At 42.8% G+C, this 23,487-nt stretch overlaps 1 protein-coding gene across 9 annotated transcripts in view; it reads right to left on the reverse strand.

The window, feature by feature from the left end:
- Positions 1–4,068: 4,068 nt before the first annotated feature.
- Positions 4,069–23,487, reverse strand: part of PIKFYVE (phosphoinositide kinase, FYVE-type zinc finger containing) — a 69,513-nt gene continuing 50,094 nt past the window's right edge. For all 9 annotated transcript variants that reach the window (XM_040603786.1, XM_040603784.1, XM_040603783.1 and 6 more), the window contains 18 exons: positions 23,259–23,372; positions 21,844–21,952; positions 21,577–21,731; positions 20,946–21,036; positions 19,869–19,929; positions 19,143–19,286; positions 18,870–18,990; positions 17,671–17,766; positions 16,835–16,918; positions 16,260–16,351; positions 15,438–15,602; positions 14,811–14,870; positions 14,196–14,372; positions 13,386–13,489; positions 13,000–13,128; positions 11,425–11,686; positions 8,693–8,767; positions 4,069–7,763 (listed from right to left, as the gene is read on the reverse strand). In XM_040603786.1, coding sequence (XP_040459720.1) covers positions 7,648–7,763; positions 8,693–8,767; positions 11,425–11,686; positions 13,000–13,128; positions 13,386–13,489; positions 14,196–14,372; positions 14,811–14,870; positions 15,438–15,602; positions 16,260–16,351; positions 16,835–16,918; positions 17,671–17,766; positions 18,870–18,990; positions 19,143–19,286; positions 19,869–19,929; positions 20,946–21,036; positions 21,577–21,731; positions 21,844–21,952; positions 23,259–23,372 — 2,155 coding nt within the window. In that variant the 3' untranslated portion in view covers positions 4,069–7,647. The remainder of the gene's footprint in view (positions 7,764–8,692; positions 8,768–11,424; positions 11,687–12,999; positions 13,129–13,385; positions 13,490–14,195; positions 14,373–14,810; positions 14,871–15,437; positions 15,603–16,259; positions 16,352–16,834; positions 16,919–17,670; positions 17,767–18,869; positions 18,991–19,142; positions 19,287–19,868; positions 19,930–20,945; positions 21,037–21,576; positions 21,732–21,843; positions 21,953–23,258; positions 23,373–23,487) is intronic.

A 23,487-nucleotide genomic window follows, 5' to 3' on the forward strand; every position in this document is an offset into this window, starting at 1 on the left:
GTGGTTCTGCAGTGTTTTGATCTGAGAAAGAAGAGAATGTATTGCATCTATTTTTTAATAAATTAGGCCTTTCCCCCATCCAAATCAAACTTCAAACTCAGTCACTGTCAAAAATGAAAATTTTGGTATTTTGTGACTCCAATACAAACTCTGTTTTAGTCAGTTTACACGTGTATGTTTAACTGTAACTTCGCTTCCTACCTCTTACCTTCTTCCTGGAGAATGAGGTCATGGTTACGTACTCTAGGATCCTACCATTAAAAATCTAATAAATAACCTACTATAGGGATGTGTGCAGTTTCTTCTTTATTCCTGTTAGCGTATGGTTTCTCTCTTATTTCTGCTAAGAGGAACAGACTAGTAGGACAGAAAAAAAGTGCCACACAGTAGTCTCTCCAGAGGATGATGGTAACATACAAACTTTCTAGCTTTACTATGGGACTATTCATACTTAGAGTTTTTGTAGAAAGTTACTTTATCACTTACTTGGAGTTTAGTCATTTGAAGCATATAGATTACTACGAAAGACAAACACTATTATCCTCAAAGTATCTTCTATACTGACTGACTTTGTGTTGGCTACTGGTTTTGAACTTCAGTTAGGCTGTGGGGAAGAGGATTTAGTTTAAATATTAATAAAGTTAATTTTTGAGATTGAATTTTGTATATGATACTCTTTGCATCCAGGTTTTTGAATTTTTTAAGCTAGAGACCAAATGGATGTGCATGGGGCAAAAAAGATGTTCAGAACAGAGGGAGAGCAAGCAAGCTGTGGGCACTGCAGGTTTCTGAGTTTTTCCAAGTTTTCACAGGTTTTTTTGACAGATGCCCTTTTTGAAAGTTTTCAGTAAGCAGCTTGGGGGAAATGCAGTGAGTAGTAAAGTCTTGCCTTTGTTCCTAGCCATACGAATAAATAAAATCTTTCATACATAGCTGTATCTCCAACCTTCTTTTAAGAACAAATGCATGTAATTCCATGATCCAATTTTTACCAATAAAGAGCTTAAACTGGTTACTCAAGATACTTCTGGAGCGGCACTGTTTTTAAATAAGAACATCTTGAAGTAACCAGGTCCCTCAGTTTTCTCCTGTAGAATTATGGAGGTGTCAGCATTGCCTCATGCTTCAGAAATCAAAAACCACACCACCCCACCACAAAACCACCCAGAACAATAAGAAATTTCAAAATGCAATAACAAATTGTATTGGTCAACAAATATTTTGGAATATACTTCCCCCATGCCAAAATGCCAAACATAGTTCAAAACAAATAATAGTCATATTTTAGGGGCTGGTTTGATACTTAAAGTTCATTTCATATTTTAAAAGAAAAACTTTCAAATCCACATGCCCATCAATAAATCCAGTAGAAGATGAACCCAAAACAGCACATGAATGAATGCTCTGGTTTTAAGTAGTGTTCCACCATTCCTTACTCTCCCTCTCCTAAATAATTTATTTTAAATATAATTTTACATTCATTTAAATTCATTTTAAACTTAATTGCTACTGTCATTGTATGAACAAGATTGTTCCACTTCTCCTTGTAGCTAGCTGTACATAGTGTTTATTATTATTCTTCACTCCTTTCCTAGCACCACTAGTGAGACAGCACCGGGGTGGACAGGTGTGATGGGCTGCGGGTTTGTGCGTGCCACAAAAAGCCTCGCTCAAGGCAGAGCAGGGCACGAGCACTCTCCAGGGCCTCTCCTGCTTAGGACCTGCCAGGATATTAAGTAAAGATTGGCAGCCTTGCCCTGTGTCTGAAGTTGCAAGCAGCAGACCGCAAGGTCAGCCTTGTGCCTTTTCCTTCCCATGTAACTACACACACAAAGGAAGAGCAACACGTAATGAAAACACAAAATACGAGTGTGCCGTACACTAGGTGGCATAGCGCATATGGAAGCCTAATGGCTTTTAAATTTATCTCTGGCACCCTATTTTGCTCTAATTAGAAGGAGGACTTCTATGGCTGTTGAGTGGCAAGGAACTGATTAGCTATCATGCCTTATACTAAGTCAACGACGTTCCCCAGACATGTCTGGCTCCTTTAGCTTCTACTGGTGCTAAAAGACATAAAACTAGAATAGAGAGGGTATGTGCCATGCGAAGGCACAGACCCCAAGTCAGTGAAGAATTGAGATCGTTCATTGCATACGCAAGTGCTGGTTATATACAACCACTTAGCCACCCACGTTCTGCCCTGGAACATGCCTGGGCGCAGCACAGCACCTGGGAATTTGTCCGCGTGTAGCAAAGCGGTTGCTCATTACGAGCTGTTCACACACTTGTGGTTTCACGGCCAAAGTTAGCTGCTTCTCTGTACACTAACGGTTCTGCCCATTCAGCCTTGCTTCTCTACAAGCTCAACTTATTTTCATCCCTTACACTTCCCCCTTTTTTATTTGTTAAATCGGATAAGGTTAAGGCTGTGTGAATTTGAACCATCATAGCTTGATGGACAGCCCTTTGTATCATGGCTCGCATCAGGCGCTTCAGACACGGTCGACAAATAACGACGGCCAAAACCCTTAGCAATGTAACAAACCCACACCAGTATTTTTCATATCCAAGGACCTAATCCTAGTGTCCAATCCCAACCTTCAAAAGGATTCCATCTGGAATCTTCCTTCAACTTACACATCAAATCATGTAGCTGTTTCAAACTTTGATGAATTGACACTGAGTTATCACTCAAATTCATACAGCACATTCCATCAAACTCCGCACATCCATGCCCATGAGCTAATAACAAAAAAAAACAATCGCAGCTTTGTTTTGCCAAGTGGCACATCGCACTGATTGTACCGCGATCGTAATTTTTCAAGGGCCAAACCAGGTGCATCAGTCTGTCTGCATTACTCTGGCTTGTTCTCTGGCTCATCGTCGGTAGGAGGTTCGTGATCAGCTGGCTGAACAAGCGGAGCGGGGATCCACCGAGGCCCTGGAGCTGCGGAGACACAAGCACACCCTTTCCCCCATGTTATTAGTTCTACCCCACTGGTTAGCTTCTGGGTCTTTGTAGCAGACCTGGGGCAGTTCCCACCAGGCAGGACAAGAGAAATGCTTATGTACAGCGCTATGGTCAGAAAAGCGACTTAAAAAATGGATCACATATAGAGCTTTGCACAGTTGTTCCTGCGGTGAGATACCCGGCCTATTCCCCGTTTTTCGTTTTTGCAGCATCTTTAATTGACCCACGAGTCCATTCAGCAATGCCCTGCCCAGTGGGCGAGCGGGGAATTTGGATAGGTACGTGAGAAATACGCAGTTCCAATTGTAAGGGTGAATCAGTCGAAGAGCGAAGCGATTTATGCCGAGGAATAGAAAAGGCGACGGTTCCACTGAAGTCGGCCAAAGCAGACAGTAGCGAGAGGCTTTGCTTAACCCAAAAATCAGAGTCCTGTTTGGCCAAAGGTATAAAAATGGTGGCTGGGTCATGGGCCGTAAGTTCCTGCAGACGATGCTGACCCTTTTGAATGAGGATCGCGAACACGTCAGAAAGTTGTCACTGTTTTGGAAATAAACAGTGAGGCAAAAAGATCCACTCCAAAATTCTTACTGGATCCCGGTGGTCAGCTGCCCATTGAAACAGAAGAGCATGAGGCTGAAATGCATTATAAATCAAAACCAGCCAAACAAGCAAGGTTAGTGTAATGCGATGACTCCGATGCTCCTGTATGTTATTAGTTATGGTTTGCAAAGCCCTTCTGGCCTTGAAGGTGAGCGTACGTGGCAACAAACTAGAGTCTCCTTTTAACAAGGTAAACAAAGGCGCCGGGTCTTGCGTAGCTATTCCCAGATGTGGCTGCACCCAGGGGAGAAGGCGCGAGAAGTGCATGGAAGGTTATTTGCACGCTCTACTGCCACCGACCTGGTGAGCTGTGCAGAGGTCCTGCTCCTTTAGAAGAGCCAAACTGTGTGGTAGAGCACCACGCACGCTGCGCGCAGAGCTGGCAGCCTCCAACAGAGCAACCGCTGCGGAGCACGCAGAGGGCTTAGCCTCTGACCAGGCAAATGGGATGCTATGAGACCCAACTGCTCCAGCACATGGAACAGACTCAGGTATATTTTAGTCACTTTATTTGTATCTATATACAATACATTTTGATTCTCCAAGTAGTCAAGGCAGTTATTCTCAAATAGTTTAGTACATCAATTCTATAAAATACAGCTGAACCAAAGTAGATTAGAAATACATACACTATGGTACATTAAGTGCTTTGAATAATGGTTAGTCCGGCCACCTGCTGGAGAGCAGTTCATTTGGTTTTGGTCATTCTTACAGCGGAGAGTCTGCTCCACAAGTAACTCCCCTGAGCCCAGCAGAGCTACTTCACCAACAAGAGTCCCCCCCCTGCTTTTGGGGGACAGAACACATCACTGGGCCACTACAAGGCATTTTGCTGTCTACACAATGACTCAAAGCAAGTCATCAATTCTAACGGGGACAAGATTTACACATTGTCACAAGGCCTCCAATCAAAAAAACAGAAGAAAAAGAGCCAGCGTAGCTCTGAAGAAACGCAGTCTTCATGTCTGCGACTGGGATTTGCTTACACACATATACAGTACACTTGTACTATAAAGCAATAAAAACACTCTAATCAAAGGGTTCATGTAATACCTCAGCTGTTCCCCTAGGACATCCTTAGGCATGCTGCAGGGACACACACCTAACAGTCCCACAAGGAGCTCTCTCAAAGATCTCTTCCGCATGACACATCGCTCTCCTTTTGAGAAAGTCAGCTTGTAGCAATTGAAATACCAGGACAACTGAAAGGGGAACATCTGAGGAGATTTGTTCAACTGCTGGGATACCAACTCGAAATGTTTACAGCTCTAAGTCACATCACACTCAAAGGCATCCCAATTCCAGTCGATACTGCAGCCACCCTGTTACCCATGACTAGTAGTTTGCTATTTACTCCGGTCTGGTCCAGACTAAACTATCAGCTACATCCTGACCCAAAGTTAGCTGTTGATGCCAGCTCAAGATCACTCCTGCAAATCTCTTAACTGCTACAACTTCAGCCCAAGAAAGTCACAATTCACACACCTGGGCTCCATGTCCACAGGCTGCAAAACAGCTGGCCAGTGGAAGGTTCTCTCATTTCTGCCGTGCCGAGGGCCTCATGCCGTCACGTGCAGGGGAACATTAGCTACAGCCAGATGTCACGTTGCTTTAGAGCCAGCTGCTTGGGAGTCTGGAAGACAAGCAGTATAGAGCAGCCACACATCACCGGAATAATTTACTGGTGACAGGACTAGCACATCACAGCTCTACATTAGCCTAGTGTAGATGCCATGACACCATCCATATTCACGCTCCATCAACCAATCCACTTACTGACAAAGGTGGAAGATAACATAGCCAGCGGCTGTTGGGTCACCTTAGCTGGTCAGGCAAGTCAAGTTTTTTTTCCTTGTAAACTTTAGGAGGGGAAGGAGGAAGAACACATGTAAACTTTAACTGAGACTGGAACAGATTCAGCCTGCATGGCGAGCTCTTTCCTATTGATGGACCAAGACAGAAGGTAGAAGCCACAGAAGCGAGGGCAGCATTGAGCTGATGGACTGGTTGGTTCCTCATTACACCAGGCCCCACACAGAGCCAGCCACCCTGCGAGTACATTTCAACACAGGAGGCGAGACGTGTCCCAGAGGGGGTCAGCCGTACCCGATGCACTGTGCCGGACCGAAGGGATTCTGGGCCAGAGGGAGCAAGTAGTACTGTATCATCTTTCCACAGCACACATCACTGCAGTTTCCACTGCACACCTTCACCACCACACCCCCAGAAACAACGTATACATTGTACGGAGGAAGTAAGGACACTTTCATTTCTGCTGCTTCAAGATCAGCGCCTTTGCTCATTCTCCAGTAGGGCTTCGCAATGGGGTGGAGAAGATTTCTTCCAACACAGGTAACTGCTGCTCCTGACAGCTCAGACCTGAACTGCACTGGTTGGATTTGGAGCCAGCTTCTCAGTTCTCAGTGCTGGCATTTTCCTTTCTCAGTGCTGCCCAGCTTTTACTCCTAAACAGAGACACCACCATCTGCTGCAGAATAGTGACCACAGGAGGAGTGAACAAAATGCTTATTTCAATCCACAGTTACAGCGAAGATGGCATTACCAGGCAACCGGTCAGAACAAGCAGGTGGTCATGAAGAGCTATACTGTCCCAGATCCACGTTTGTCTGAAGTCCTTCCATCAGAGACTGGAAGTCAAAAGGACAGTATTCTTGCCTCAAACTCGTAAAACCCCCTCTTATTTACTGGCCTACATTATATATATATTATATGAAGCTAAAAAGTAAACTCATCACCTACAAAAACAGGTAAAAATTATTAAAAATGGAAAGAAGTGCTTATTGTCATAACACAGAGATTCACAGATCTCTGCACACCTTGTCCATCACGCAAGATACCTGTTAGTTCAGGTTTTTCTTTTTACAGAAAAAGACAACTACATTCATCTCAGTGGTGCAAAAAGAAAAAAATTTAATACTGCTGAAGAGACAGTTTTGCCATTGGGACTGCACAGTGTCATGAGATCTGGATGCTCATTCTCATCAGCATGTCACAAATGCAAGAAAAACATCCTCCTGGCAAAGTTTCTCCATGAGGTAAAAGGCATTGTTTGAAAGTTCTGGGGAACTGAAAGGGATTTGAAGTGATCTGCCAGGAACGATGGTTTCATTAAGCAGAAAGATGTCACTCTAAGGCAGTATGCTTCACTCTATCAAGCAACTTCGTGTGTTCTGCTAAGGGAAGTGTTAATCATCTTCATAACTATAATTGATCCAAGTCTTGTCGAATTAAAGGGTGTATTTTTTAGTTACTCATTTCCAGGGATTTGCAAAACATTCAGATCAAAGTATTGTTTAGGAATGAAGGGATATGTTTTGGGGTTTGCAGTATGCTGATGACTGACAATGCATTTTTATGGGATTCAGCTAAAATGGAATTACGAGAGATAACAGAGTTGTACTGCAGTAATACAACTTAGAAGATGTAGTGATATGACATTATAGTTATGGAGCTGCCTTTCAAAAAAAAAAAATACTGTTTACAGAACCCAGGAAAAATTGAAGCTACAGAGCATAAGCAGGACAAGTTATTCATGGATCCTAAACTACAGACGACAGCAACAATAGCAGAACTCAGGAGTTAACTTCATCCTTCTCTCGCCCCACCCCACCTCCACACACAGAGGGAGGTTTATTTCACATTTGAAGCATCACACATCCACTACAGAAACGTAAGCTGCTCATACTCAACACCACATGGGCAGCGCAAGACTTACAGAGATACTGTACTTCTACACCACCATGAACTGGAGAGTATCTGTTCCAGTGCTCTTACTGGGACGTAGCATCGCCTTCCCTACTGACAGGGGGAATGTCTTAGCAATGCCGTTCAGTGGTACCTTACGGCTTAGATCCTTAGTGAGGCTGGTTTGCTTATCAGCCTCCAAGAGAGGATTAAAGTGCAACAAGCAGATTTCACACTTCACAACATGACGCCCGTGGTCAGTGTAGACATGGAACTGCAATCCTCTTGCTTACTGCTCAACAGACCACAGGAAGAGAGTGGCCTATAATGTCATTGTCCTCTTGTGCTTTCCCAATATGGGCTTTAGCTTAGCAATTCAGGCCCAGTCCTGTCCAGTGGTCTGGCACCATCAGGAAATACTTGTCCATAGCTTCACAAAACCTGGTCCGGTACAGTTCTGGAGAGACCACAGTTGGCATCTTACCTAACGTGTAAGAGTCAAGAGCAGTTAGAAGTGAGCTGAAGAGTATACTGCAGTACAGACAGATGTCACAAGATTACAACACCAGGCAACGTAATCATGAAGGCATACTGTACATGGAAGGGTCTTGGAACCAACAAGCACTATCAGCTGTGGGTTTTGTTGGGGTTTTTTTGGTTTTGATCTTAAAAATTTAAGAGAGAATACAGATCCAAGTCTGGAATGCTTAGCGCTGAATTGAGATACCTGAAGTGAGAGGAACCACCTAGGCTTTTTATATCAGCCCTGATTGTTTCTTTTTCTCTTCTCCTGTTCACGGGTCTTTGAGGTTTTGCACCAGAAACGCAGATTTCTTCCATGAAAAATTTCACTATGGACATGCTTTTATCTCCAAACACCTCATCACTGGTACATCAAGTGTACCCCTTCCTTTCTCTTTCCAGCCCTCCTAACATGGGGCCAACTCTAGGCAATGCCACACAAAAGGTACTCCACTCACTTCCACAAAGGGAACATCTCAGCTCCTCAAAATACGGGCAGCCATTTGATAAGGATTCCTCCATACTAGCAGCTCAGCATATATCTCATTTCTGGACTCAGAAAACATCTTCTGAAATCAGGCAGCAAGTTTTTTTGCTAATATCTCTGTATGGAGATCTAAGTTACCAACTACTCGCATAGAAACAGAACAGTCTGATAAGTAGGTGACCTTTACCCCATTCCCAGGAATTATAGCACTTAAAGGGTCACTTACAGAGGCAGATCAGTGTATTAGTTTTTCTGAAACTTGTTATTCCTTTCCCCTGCTCTGGACAACTTAATCTAGTATGGCAAATCAACATGGTGGGGAAGTTGTGGCTTTATTAGCACATTACTGGAAGCTTCCAGGTAGCAAAACATCATCAAAAGTTTTGCTTTCATTCTGGACTTACCTTGTCCTCCCAAGATGCCAGTTGACTTCACCACCATTTCAAGCTTTTTGTCCCAGGTAAAAGTGCGAATATAGTCTGTTGCAATTAAAAAAAAAAAAAAAATCCACATGCAAATATGTCATATCTGCCATAATCCAAGTAATGCTGTTCTAAAATGTATCCATTTCCCCTCAGAAAGGGCAAGAAAGCAGCAGGCTTCCACAGCCAGAACTTCAGTGTTCCCCCTACCCCAGAAAGTGAGGCAACTGGTATTGATTATATTTGGGTAGGACGAATATGCTAGCTCAAAACCCCAACGAGATCCCAGTCAACTCTTCCCGCCTCTGCAAAAACAGACTGCCCAGGCACGTTAGCGTTTCAAGGGCTCATTTACAAGAGTCACATAGCCGATCCTCGTTCCAGAAACACACCGAGGCGGCCCACTTCGCTGTAACAGCTCCCACTACTTTACTGCAACAGCTAGCAGTATGAAGACTTGGACACCTATCCATTTAAGCCAGTAGTACTCCTCATTGTGGTAGCCACCTAAAGGTTCGGTAACAGAAAGCAAACACTTTTCACTTCATGATACGGAAGATTGGAAGAGGGGGCTGCAAGGAGAAGACTTCAGAATTGTTTCCAAGCCCGAGGACGAAGCCACAGTAAATTTTTCAATACTGTGTTATCACTATCTACCAACATTTGACAACTGTAATTATACAGTTTTGAATTTACTGTTTCTAGATTTACAAAAGGCCACCTTAAGTATCCACATGCTTCACTTCAGCTGTCCTTTACACAAACCTCATCAAGACCTGCCAGTCTTAAGACTTACCGATTTATCTGAATATTCTTTGAAAATGCTCCCGTAGAGTGCTTTAGGACTGATACCCGTTTGTGCACTAACTACTGTCACTTCAATCCCCAAGGGCCTGAGCCCCACACAGCAGGGCCTACAAATAAAGTCTTTACTTTTTATTTAAGTTCCTTAGAGACCTTAACTGTTTCTTGTATCACATCAGGAAATCTAAAATAGGTAGAGATTCTGACCTCAGCTTCAAACTTAGTCCAAGCTAATAGGTTTTAGTTCTGCCCCCACTGCAAATACAGCTTCAGTACCTCGTAAGTTCTCAGAGTATCGTTTAGAGAACATCGTGACAGCCTGATAGAGCGGGCATGTTCTCTCTTCTTGAAGATTTGTGTTAAACAAGCTCCTTCAGATCATGAACAACTGTTCTCACCACACCGAAGGAACTGTTAGCTTTAAACATCCTCTAAAATATACTGTTTAATCAGGCAAGACTTTCCATAGGACAGTGAACAGCTGCAAGTACAGAAGGAGCAGAGTCTTATCCCATTTACTCAAACATTCAAGAGTGTACAAAACTAGAAAGTAAAAAACAACTTGCAGTTCTTTGTAGCTGGGCCTTCGGTTCTCAGCCAGAAGTGTTATTGGAATGGCTTTCAAGGTTTATCAGAAAAAAAGTAATTCAGAACTCCTGGCTTGGGTCTCATCTGGAAGCATTTCTGAGCTAGGTTTCAAGACCATCTCATAAGGATGTTGTGAGGTTATGCAGGGAGAAAATTAGAACGGCAAAAGCCCAGCTAGAACTTGAGCTGGTCACTGCCATAAGAGATAACAAACAGCGCTTTTACAAATACATTAGAAACCAAAGGAGGGCCAAGGATGATCTCCATCTTTACTGGATGCAGGGGGGAAAGAGTGCCACAAAGGATGAGAAAAAGGCTGACATACTAAATGTTTTCTTTGCCTCAAGATATTATAGCAAGATCAGCTTCCCTCTGGGTACTCAACCCCCTGAGCTGGAAGGCAGGGACACAGAGCAGAATGAAGTCCCCACAATCCAGGAGGACATGGTTAGTGACCTGCTGCTCCACTTAGACATGCATAAGTCTCTGGGTCCAGATGGGATCCACCTGAGGGTACTGAGGGAGCTGACAGAAGAGCTCACCAAGTCACTCTCCATCATTTATCAACAGTCCTGGCTAACCAGGGAGGTCCCATCACCATCCCTGGAAGTGTTCAAAAAACACACAGATGTGCTGCTTAGGGACATGGTTTAGTGGCGGACTTGGCAGTCCTGGGTTAGCAGTTAGACTTTATGATCTCAAAGGTCTTTTCCAACCTAAATTACTCTATGATTCCCAAAATCACTTTCACATCCTGTAAAATGACTTCACCTCCAAGTTTTTTTGCACAATACATGTTTTCCCCTCTAAAGATGAATGTCTACTTTGCAGTCACAAGTCAGAGGATACGGCAAGGTAACTACTGCATTGCCACCCATATTACTGAGGTCAGACTAGGTGATCAGAAATGATCCCTTGATGTTTAACTTCCTTCTGCCATGCCTACCAATACTGTTTCTCCTTAGATGACCTCCACATAAAAGTTTAAATTTAAATGGCTACATAAACATTACTGAACTTAACTTTAAAGATTAAACACACTAAAAAAATAACCTTCCCTACTTCAACCGGAGTCAAAATGTAGGTTAAACACCAACTTGACTGCTTTTTCGCTACCCATGAGGCCTCTTGCTTATATTATATGAGACTTCCTGCCTCCACTCTAAACACCCATGAGAGGTGAGGGTGGTGTTCCATCAGGAAAACCAGCTTTCCTGACATGTATCTCTGTGGTGGTGGTACAGTTCAAGGACTATAAACACCTAAACCCAAAGAAAGCAGTTTCCCCAGCTGAAAGCAAGAAAATACAAAAGACAACCTACCGATGATCCCAACCACCAGCTCATTGTTGGTATCATCACGACCCACCAGTAGGGAATAGTCGATGATGAGGTGGCTGGAAAGGAACTGAGAATCACTGTGTATGGAAGCTCTCAGCACAGCCTTGCAATGGCAACGGATGTACAAAGGATTGTCCCGGACCATCTTCAGAAGGTTCTCATCCAGAAGGACTACATCACAGCTTTCCTTGCCTGTGTCTGTTTTGACATTTCTATTCCGGAGGGAGCCCTTCAGGTCAAAAACCTGCAAATGGAGAACAGCGCTAATTTGTTCCATTGTTCTGTGAGGTAAGACTTCACCACACCCAACGGCAGTGTTTAAGAAGGCAGCACGGCAGGGCAAGTCTTTCCTTCTCCACAGGAGGAGTTAACACAGTTAACAAAAAACATTTTCATACTACAAAAATAAAAATTTTCTGAGTGAAGAGTAGCATATGTAAGCCTTTATGAAAGCTCTGCTACCTCAGTTCACATGTTTTAGGCAAGTTATTTCATTAATATTTAATGTAATTTAAGGGGAAAAGGGTGTCTCTAATTTTATATTGTACAGGTAAACTCAGTTTTCCAGTCAGCTTCTACAGTCTCAAATGCTGACAACAGTAAAGTCACTGAAGAGGGAGGCGGATCTTGCATGAAGTACTGTTTAACACGTGTTAGCAAGAGACAGACCACCATTATGTCATAAAGAATCTCTGGAGGCCGCCAGTCCAATGCCCTGCTTGAAGCAGGTCCTGTTAGAGAAGGTTTTTTCAAGCCCTGTCCAGCCAAGATTTGACTAACTTCAGGGACAGAGTCCACAGTCTCTTTGGGTCTGTTTTAGCACCTGACCACCCTCATGATTAAAAAAGACAAACAAAAAGAAAACCCACAACATCCTTTACTTCTACTGAGAATTCCCTTCAGTTCACTTTCTCCCACAAATATCCCCTGTTTGAGGTCAGGCACTGGGAGGGAAGGCAGAAAGCATTGATACTATCTAGTTTTAGAAGCGACATTTGTTCAAAATTCCTTTTCAGCATCAAGAGAATTTTCCCCCAGTCATTTTAAGGTCTTCATTCTACTGTCTTATAAAGGCTGCTTTTCCTTTACTAAGAGCAAGACTGAACTCAAAATCTTGTCCCACACATGAAGTGGTTCAGGGAGAGAACAGCAGCTTCAAAACATGATTAGTTCCCCCTCCATTGCACCACCTCCACTGGTGAGGCTTTCCTTAGCAAAATTAGTCTGTAATCCCAGTTAGTTCTTCTAAAAGCTATGCAAAAAGGTTTCACGTTTCCCTGATTGGGCAGGCAAAGTTTTCTCTCAGACACTGCAGATGCAGGAACAAGTGAGACTTCTAAGAACTGAAGCCTGCCCTACAGCCATCTGAACTAGCAAATACAGGCAGCAATTTACCGAGGGTCACTAACAAGAAACAGGCACAAACTCTCCCAGCTTTGAGCAGCGCTAGACACAGACAGCACATGCGAAGTTAAAAGTTACCCAGACAGCCACTCGTAACCCCGCTGGCTCCCAGTCAGAGCTGCGCTGCAAGGGAACACAGCGCTGAGCTCTTACCTGAGCCATCTTCCTGCCATAGAAAAGATTTTCCATGACAAGCAGATCCAGCTTCTTTTCAGTGTTGTTTTGAGAGTTCTTGTATCCAATTCTATACACTCCAAGGATTTTGGCCAGTGCTGTGGGCTTCTGATGAAGAGAAGACACGAGGTAAGATCTCTCCGTACAGGCAATCAGCAAACATATACTAGAGGCACCACTGTTCTCTCTGTATTACAGCTTAGAAGCCGTAGCAAAATTCCTACTTTTCATCTTAAAAACACATTATTAGTACAACTCATACCCTCCAACACTTTGGTTTTACTTAAATGAAAGGGATTAATGGAAACTGTTACTGGTCTGTAAAATACAGAACACTGTCTAAAATAAAAGGTTGATTTAAATACCTTCTGCTGAACTGCATTAATGATGTAAGTGAAATAGTGTGGAGCAAAGTCAAGGAATGATTGAACTTCCAGACGAGGCATCTGCTTCAAGATGAATCTATCATCTGTTTTAACATCAGAGGCAACAGGGTTACATACAGTAAGTGATCTACTCTTTGCAAGTTCCTTAGGTCTGTCACACAACTGAAGTGGTTTGACAAATTAAAGGACTACAATTCTTTTAAATCCTTAGCTACAGAAGCTCTTTTCTAGAAACTTTTTTACTTCATATATTCTGAATTTCAGAATTTCAGTCTTTTTGCAAATCAGGGAGAAGAGACTGTCTGTGCTAGATTTACCTCAGCTATATGGGCTTCTAATACAGACAACAGAAACAGCCTACAGACTTTTCCCTTCAAGACTTGTTTTAAGTAGAGGCCTACAATGAGCCACAATTAAAAAAAAAAAATCCTATAGATGAACTATAGCATGTGGAATTAATTATAAGAAACACTGTGTCTTTAATAACCAGCTTTTCTTGAATTACACTCAAGTTTTTGTTTTCTGAAGCCTGCCTAAAAGAGTACAGCCCTTCTGCTCAACTGGCCTCCCTAGCTGCTACTACGGAGTAACAGAACTACATTTTGTTCTGCACATACAAAGAGACAAATCATCTGATATTGAAGATCCCGAAACAATCCACTTTCCCTTCTGAGTGGCCACTGAGTCAGCAACCCTCTGGTTAGGCATAATCAGGAATTAAATGACACTAACCACCACCATCCCCAAATAATACCCTCTTGTTATGAAGGGGGAAGAGGCTGCATTTACCCTCAGTCACATAGAACGCAGCCCCAGATTTGCCACCTCGTGCCTGCCAGGGCATAGAGTGAGAGAGGGATCGGATGAAATCCTCTTCACTGCTCCCCAGTATCACTTCACGCATCTTGTGAAACTCGCCAGCGTAATAAATCCGGCAGTAGAACTTGGCATTTGCATCTGAAAACTCTGCAAAAGAAAGGTCTTCCTCAATAACAGCACGTAAAACTTACTGACTACCCAAGATGACACTTAAAAAGATTTTCTTAACGTCTAGAAGAATGTTATTGTGCTCAACATTCCTCTCTCGTACCTATTGTACTTCGGAAGTTTAAACAAACAAGATTTAAATGGAAAATGTACAGGGAAATCAACCCCCTTTAGGTTAGCTCACAGTATATGCCATAGAAAAGGATCCAGACAAAGGATCGATTAAAGAAAAAAAAAGTTTTATGGGGTATTCTTAGGAGACTGATTACAGTAAGTAAAAATTGCATTGCTCTTGATTTATTTTTCCTTTGTTCTCAATACAAAGAAAAATCAATTAACTTCAGGATTTCCATTACATTTGTATGAATAAAGGAGTCTGTCAGCTAAGACTTCAAGTTACTGTTTACAACTACTCACGGAGTTCCACATGGGGATTCACCAGCTGTTTCTTCTGTCCATCTCCTCCATCTACATCATCTGAAGGCATAAAGGGACAATTCATTCAGGATTGTTCATTATTATTAAGAAAGCCATGTAAGATACTACTTGTCAACTCATACTACAATAAAAACATTTTATTTTTTCAAGAATACAGAGAGAACTACACATAGGGAATGCGAGATACAGCTATAATGATATATGTATGCTAGAAGAGCAGTGCTGTTCATGGGTCAGATAACTACAGGCTTTCTCTTCATTAATTTTCCATGAGCTGAAACACAATGGAAGATAAAAAGGAAGCGAGGAAGAGAGAGTAAGATGATTAACTAGAGTCAACTCAATCCAAAGGCATTCAAACCCAGACTACAAAATGTCCCTATAGTCACCGGGGTTTGAAAGACCCTATTTCCCTTCTCATAAAGCAAAGCAATGTCTTTAGGAGGAACCTAATTTGATGCTCAAATCATTCATTTTCAATGCATATTGAGTAATCTTGGACTGTTGAAAAAGTATGAGCAGAGTGTGTTCTGGGCCTCAGAAGTATGATTAAGTTTTGGGAGAAGTAACAGCCCAAGACAGAAGATGGACTCAATAGTCTTGTACCTTGAGTCTCTGCTCCCTGGTTTTCTGCTCCCTCTTTGCCCATCTGTCCAACCTGGTAGTAGGCACTATCAGCACCACGTAAGGTCTCCTTCTTCTGGGAAGACAGGTCTGGACTCTTCCCTCCCGTGCCACGGAAAAATGACAAAACACCAGATGGTTTCTTCGCTACAGTGAAAAGGAATAAAGAAGTTGGCCTTGGCATTTCCACAGGCAGTTTAACAATAGCATGACTCATATGAGCATTCTCCATTCATTGTTCAAACTACAGGAATGAAGTCGTTACACTGTAACTCATTTGCTATTCTTCAGGCAACCAAGGTCCATCAGGTCAGCTGATTTACGTGTTCCAAGTACCATGCTGGAATGGTGAGTCACTTGACAACACAGATCAAGTGTGAGCATCTTTAACGCAGGAACCTCACTTCTCCATTTCAAAATATTTTAACTGCTATCTTTTTAAAGATGACAGTGACAAGAGATCGGAACATACGGGCGTCATACCCCACTGAACAGACTGAACTCAAGAACAAACCAAGGTCTACTACATCATAACATACTAAATCAGGGAATGGTAAGTCTGATCTTGTAAGAGTCACAGAAAGACATCATGGGCACAGACTTTAAAAAAAAAAAACCACACACATGCCCTCACCCCCTCCTGTTCTACATCAAGTCAACTCTAGGACTAGTCACAATTTCAACTCAAGAACGCATTTTCTTTGTTCTAACTTAACTTTCACAAGAGTTAGAACTCAGGTTAAGTGGACTCGAGTCTGAGCTGAGATTAGCACCATAGATAAGATTTTGGCAAAATCATCTTACGCTGTTCTGGTTCTGCATTGCGATTTGAAGGACCCATGTTAGCCTCAGGCAGGCGGACAGGGCTACTGCTCTTTGGTTTGCTGTCTGACATGCTGAAAGGAGAAAGAAAAAAACCCATAAATACTGCTACCCAGGCACACACTGTACAATGTTACTCCTGTACATTTATTTCTCTTCCATGCCTAACACTAAATACTGCTAAGGGAAGAGGATGCAGTTCAACACTGTAATGGTGTTAGACTCTCCAAAGCTGTTCTCCACCTCCTTGAGAGAAACCTCTTGTGGCTCCATAGCAACAGTTCCATCCATCACCACACGCAGAAGTAAGCAGGCCTAGTAATCCCTACCATGCACGCAGTCAGGGGATCAGGTGATGGAGCCAGCACAGTCCCCAACGTGAAATGGAAACTCAAGATACTGCAAGTACGTGTTGGCTGCATGGAATGCATCAGATTCCATCAGGAAGCTAGGGTGCTAACAGAGGCATATTTTGAGGGTCCTTCTCCATCCTAGTTTTGGCTTATTCACTACAATCACTGTGCCTTTCACTGTGTACTACAGCTCCTGCACGTAACCTGTTTGGCTGTAGTCCTTCTTCAGAACTGTTCTTCAGAGATGCTTTGGACAACTCATCCAGGGCATTTCTGTACTCCTTGCAACTGAACGGAAAAGAAAAATAAAAGAAAGAAAGAAGGAAGAAAAAAAAAAAAAAAAAAAAGAAAAAATGTTAGCTGTTCTGTGGGAGACTTTCTAACACTAACCCAAAGACTCAGTTCAGAGTCAACCACGGGGAAAAAAAAGCCCTCCACAGTACAAAAGCCTTTCCATTTTTTCTTACAATTAAAGCTTCATTCCCTTACAACAGAAGCTGCTCTAGATCATACTGCAGGAAAAATCCCCCCTTGTTTCTCCCTCTTCCACAATTTGAGAACGTGCTTCTGTAGAAGTCTGCCATTATGTGACACAAACCCCAAGACTTACTGGCACAGCTAGTTTGGAGAACTGAGTAGTAGCAAGAGCTACTACAACCACAGGAAAGTATTCATAATGCAGTCTGTCTCTTGCCTAACCATTGCTCCCTAGCTCAGTTGCACTTTATCCAGGCTGGAGAGATGAGCAAAATTCAGTAGCACTTCTTTCTCTAACAATATCACGTTACAGGGAACGCTAATTCATTTTTTCATACTAGAGTTTGGCAAGAGAAAACCAAAATCCACCTGTAAGTTGGAAGACCTACTTTCTCTATCTCAGTAGTAAAAGGAGAGAGTGTCGGCTCTGGCAGAAACTCTCAACACTGCTGAGTGAAAAAATTCTGTCACGCTTGTTACCTATCACTAGGATTTAAATATTCCTTGCACAGAAAAGCTGCCAAAGTACATGTGCCAGATGCACAGCAAAATCACACCAGTACCTGAGAGCAAAAGCTATAATGGAGCTTGGTTCTTTCTCGCAGACTGCAATAGGTACACGTTCATGTTCATACATTAGGTAGTGCTTATCCGGGTCACTAAATGAAAATGACATAGGGAGACTGTTAGAAGATGGTAAAAGTTTGTGGAAAGAAAAAGTTTTGGTCAAAACCCAGATCTCATCACTGCACTCTCAGGCACAAGCTGCAAGTCTCAGCGTGGAACCAAAGCTCCCCAGATCAGCTTCTCCCAATAAGCACATTCATAGCGATGTGGTTAAGTCTAAATGGTATGTGTTAGGGCAACCAGCACTTCAAGCAAGCTGCTTATATCAGAACACCAGCTCCAAGTTAGAGTAAGAGTCTGTTTCTGCTTAGCAGCCACTGTTACTAACGGCACCAAAACCTGCCTGAGTTTGGGCTGACTGTCCTGCAGCATGATCTGCAGAGTGAAGTTAGGGGACACACCTGCAATCTTTTCTGAACAAGCAGTTTAGTACAGAAAAATCCCCAAAGCCTCCTGGGTTTCTGTAAGATTTCCTTTTACTGACCTGTAAGGTCCAGTTATTTAACTTTTACCTCATTAGCTCACGGCCTCCACTACTACCCTGGGCGAGGATTCAGAAGTTAAACTCAGGCTGCCAAACGTTAGGCTCATGTCAAACAAGAAACACTACAGAGCATGCAGACCAAGTAGCTGAAAGACTTTCCAGCCTGCCCGTTTTCACATGAGGGGGGGACTTGAGGGCACATGCAGTAGCCACTGAACCTGACCTACACCCAGGCAATGCCAATTTGAGTCCAACCCTTGGAAGAGGTCTGGAAGCAAAAACAAGAGGCAGCACGTAGCTTTATTAAGTCTTTGTTAAGGAAGGACATTTCTGCTCCCTCCCTGCAGCAACAAAGCTAGAAGGTTTCTCCCTCTTCCCCTCCCATAAGAGATCTGAGGAGGCATGCTAGGAGGAGGAGAAACTGATAACGTATAGGGACAAGGGTGGCGCATTAATAAGAAAAGTGGGTAACCTACAAACACCTAGAAGGGACACAGAAAACTTCTTACCTCGACCAAGTTCCATAGCTTATTCAGAGGCAAACCCAAGTAAGGACTTAAATTATATACTGCGCAAAGGAAGCATGCATGGCTGTTTGCAATTTGACCAGGCTACTGGTTTTCTACCTCATATATATTATGCAGTACTTACAAGGGAAATGGAATGGGGTTATAGTTGTTTCCAGGCAAAAAGTTAGCCAAAATAGCTTTCATAGTAGACTTCTCCTTCACTTGACTGTCTGTAGATCCCAGTGAGTGTCCATCAAACACATCTGAAACAGAGATAAGTTAAGTCTGCATCAAAAAACATCAAACTTCAAGCTGTAAATTCAGAATGAAGGCTGCAGACCACGGTTACCAGGTTTACTAAACAGATCTCACACACAAGCAAGAGAAAGAATACAAGGCCACGACTGAACTATACCTTCTGAGCTGCTTGTTGTATCCTGTTCAGACAGTGTGTTGGCACCAGTCATATGCTCCGATACAACCTCTGGAGAGGTGGGCAGCTGAAGATGTGTGGAGCCTGTGGAGCTCTGACTTGATAAAGTAGTCAGGAATCGATCCTCTGAGATTAGAAGGACAGAAGAAAGCATTTTACATGGCTATCAGAAGTAACATTGCTTGCTCCCAGGCCAAGCTATCACCAGTGTCTATTTTCAGTAAGTTTTTATTTAAAGCAGGTAAGGCCACCCACCCAGAGCAAAGAAATGGGCAAGCCCATCAGTGTAGCACATAACCTCCAGAAAATGCATATACTTATACCCACTACTCTCAGTTCCCACAAATTCTCAGTATGCCTCACAGATAAGAGGTCTCAGCACGCACAACTACTTCACAGAAGAGTTGAGAGGCATTTCCCCAAATTCCTTGTTATTTAGAAAGCCTCAGAGTTTTTAAACAAGCTCAAAGGAAAACCCTCGCTGGCCCCTTTAGCATCGGTAGTAATACAGCTTCAGATTAGAAGCAGACTTTGCTGTTTTTAATAGTAAGCTAGAAATCAGCTTATTCCCATCTGACACAAGGAGCATTCACCATTCCTCCAAATTACTGAATTTGACAAAGGCTCCCATGTTATATCAGGGAAAGGGTTACAGCAAGCTTCTCTTGGTAGTTTAAGAAAAATAAATAAATGAATAAACAAACAGACCTTTTTCTCCATTTTGCAGTGCTGGAGAAGCATTGCGTGGGGAAGCATCCATGCTACTGATCTAGGCGGAACAACAAAATGCCGATGCTGATGCCAAACTCTTTATAACAGCTGTACCCCTTCCTCTGTGGAACACTTGCAAAAGCAGATGTGCCACAACAGAACACTCCCACCCACTGTTCTCAGCCTCTGTACTGTCGCCGTATCTGCCACCAGATGAAAAAGACAAGGCAACAGCAACCCAGCCTCACAAGATGGTTATGACTGCCACCATCTCTGTATGCTGCTTTAAAGGCTACACTCTTCTTCCATATAAACCTACTTGCTGCTAGATGAAGGCAACGTGCGTTTTAACATCCAAGAAATGCGTGTGAAGTGGAAAGGACGTGCATGCACACAACAGAGCAAACCCAGGGTCTCATGGGGTTACTTAGTGCACCTTGCTAGTGTTAGAACTACTGGGAGTTCAGTCTCTCTGTACGACGCTTATATTGCACTGCCTTGCGGTCTGGCCATTTTCCTCAAGAGTGTCAGCTGCCCAAAGGCAGCATGCTGGCAGCTTCACCCTTAGACAGAGCTCGGGGCACCAGTTCAAAATCATTTATACACCCCCTCAGCCAGTTCCCCCAGGACATATCACAGAACAGAGATGAGCCTGCAAATTCATTATCGGTCTTCCCTGGTTTCTTTACTCTGCCTCTCCTGATATTTTTTTACTTTTCCCTTTTCACAAGGGATAAACCTGATGGGCCTAGGGTCTAACAAGGTGACCTCATTCTTATCTAGGCATACACTTGACAATCAGCTCTCCACTGTCAGTATTCATATTAACACCATGCAAACACCACAGAAAATCACCAAATCTTAGTCATAGTCTTCTGTATAATATGGCTCTTGATTCACATCTTTATGAAAAGATACATGCAATTCAAGCTTTTACAGCTGAAAGCTACATGATGCAGTAAAACAAGTTTACTAATTATTAAAGCGAACTGAAACCAGTCTTAAGACTACTGTGTTGCCCCAGGGGGGTAAAAAAATAATATGTTTAAGTAGCTTCTAGCCTGCTACTTATACCTTGCTTTCTTCACCTTGCCTCAGTCTCCCGGGGCTGGGTGGTACTGATGGCCTTTTTCTCCCTTTCTCTTGTTGGAAGAGATCCTGCAATCTTAAAACAAAGCAGGGGGGGGAAATAAAAAAACACCACAAAACACACCACCAAAGAAAAATTAACCAAAAGATAGGTTACAGATATTAGCTGTGAAAGGCACAAGTTATAAAGTTTCTCCACAGTAGCATGCAGCCTTCACAAGTCTTTACTGCAAGCTCAGATGCTTGCTAACATGTGCCAAAGCTATGTTTCAAATGGCAAGACACAACATTTTCTTCACCTCTGAAGTAATTCCACCCAATTGCCTACTCATGCTCCCCTCTTCCCCTCTCTTCCACCTTTATTCAAATGACACTTTCTCCTCTCAGATGCAAGCTGTGCTCTACAACACAATACTTTTATTATACGGCCTCAAATGATTTTCTGTTCCAATCAACCAGCTCTGTGGTCTTAACCGGCAGAGGACATTCAGCACAAGCTGTACAGATTATGTTATGACAGCAAGGGTGCTATAGGAAGAAAAAGTACAGAACCTCTTCCCACATATAACCAACACATTATCAGTGTTGCTCACGGTTCCAGCACGTGCCCTCTTACCTGTTGTTCCAGGCTTGCAGCATCTCACAAAGTCCTTGCTTTTTAGCTATCAAAGACTCAAAAACAGATTGCAGCTGTTGAGGTGTATCTAATGATGATGACAGCAGCCTTGCTTGGATTTTCTCAGTCCAGTTTCGAAATTCCCCCTCTTCCATCTGCCAACAGAAAAACTGTCAGTGTTCTGTCACCAGAGATGACACTAGATCCGAGTGGCTTCTCCACACACTTTGCAGCCTATGGTCTGCCAATGCAGAAGGAATCTATTACCTCCTTTTGGGCAAAAAGGTCTTCCATCTTCTCTTCCCTCGTTTTACTGAAAGTATCCGTTTTCAGAGAAGCAAGGCGGTCATCAACAGCAAGATACACTTGTGACACCCTGTGAACAGGGATGCAAAGAGTTAAGCTGTGACTACTTAGGACATCTTCAACATCCTTTATTAAAGTCTGAACGTGTTTAAGGCTAGCATTTAAAAATGCAAAAGACAGTATCTGAGAGTCTTCTGCACAGTAGGCTGTCCCACTGAATTTATAGAGAAAGTTGGAAAAAAATTATTAGTATAGCAGAAACCTAGAAGTTACACACATTGACATTCCTCTCCACCACTTATTGTTTGCAGTGGAAGCTGTCAGAGCACAACACAAAGGTCACAAATACCTTGCTAGCAAAAAGGAACTGTTGTGTCACCTGTGTCTAGGAAGACTGGGGCTGCAAGCTAGACCTCCACCAGCAGGGCTCAGAGACAGCCAGGGTGAGAGTACCTCTGTTTCAGCTCTAAACAAAGCTCCACGTGTTTTGAAGTCAGGCAGTCACAGAGACATCAGCCACATAGGAATGCCACCACCGGGCAGAACAGCAGTCAGGCTGGATTTCATAGTTTCTACCGTGCCCATCTCCCACCTTTTTTCTCCTATGTTTAGAAGGTGTCTAGGCTTACAGTAGTTTACCTTAGACTACAAGAAGGTACCAGACTGTCTGCTGTTACCATATTCAATAGCTAACAAAGGTAACGTCTTTTACACACCAGAGAGTTTAGTTGCCACACCACCAATATAACAAAAACAGTTCTGTTAGGACAACAGATTTGAGCAATGCTTTTGCAGTTTTTCTGGCCTGAAGGCAGGATTTAAACTTGGTCAGATCTTCCAAAAAAGGAACATTAGCAAAGTGTAAAAAGCATTACCTGCAGTTTTCAGATTAAACTGTCTAGGACTACCTCCTCTGTTCCATTTTTAATATTAGAGAAGGAATTAAAAATACTTCATGAGTGCCTGAGTAGGCATTTCTAAAGAAAAGGTGACATTTCAGACACCAGCTGAAGGTCAAATTTTCAGTGGCTACTTGGCAACATCATTTAGAAATATGCTGTATCACTCAGATATCAATGCAACATCCGGGGATCGAGAAGAGAACCTTAAATTTCTACCAGCTATGTTTAAGCTGAATTGCCACCAGATGAAAAAGTAAGAAATTAGTACAGAGCAGGTAAAGGTAATAAAGGAGATTCCAATGTCGACTTCCCTAGAACTATATACACATATAAAGGTGTTTTAAAACATTACTTTCCAAATAAAGAATGAATGTTTAGCAAGTCTTATTTATAGTAGCAAAAATAGTTTTGTGTTCTGCTAATAGAAGTCCAAACTACAAATAAGCTGAGGAAGGCATTGAAAACAAAGCTTACTTCTGAGAGAAATCTTTGAGATCCTGTAAAATAGTAACCTTTAACGGAGCCTGCCGTTTGATGTAGATCTTGGGCAGTGGGACACACACTTCAAGCAGCCGGATTGGGGAGTAGCTGTGAAGGCAATACAACAGCTATTAACAAGATTCTCCCCACACAGTGCTAATTCCGCACCATACTGCGGTTTGTGGCCCTTATATGAAAAGATACCGTATCAACGTGTCCTGGG

Source organism: Falco naumanni, chromosome 8 (assembly GCF_017639655.2).
Source record: "Falco naumanni isolate bFalNau1 chromosome 8, bFalNau1.pat, whole genome shotgun sequence".
Lineage (NCBI taxonomy): Eukaryota > Metazoa > Chordata > Aves > Falconiformes > Falconidae > Falco > Falco naumanni.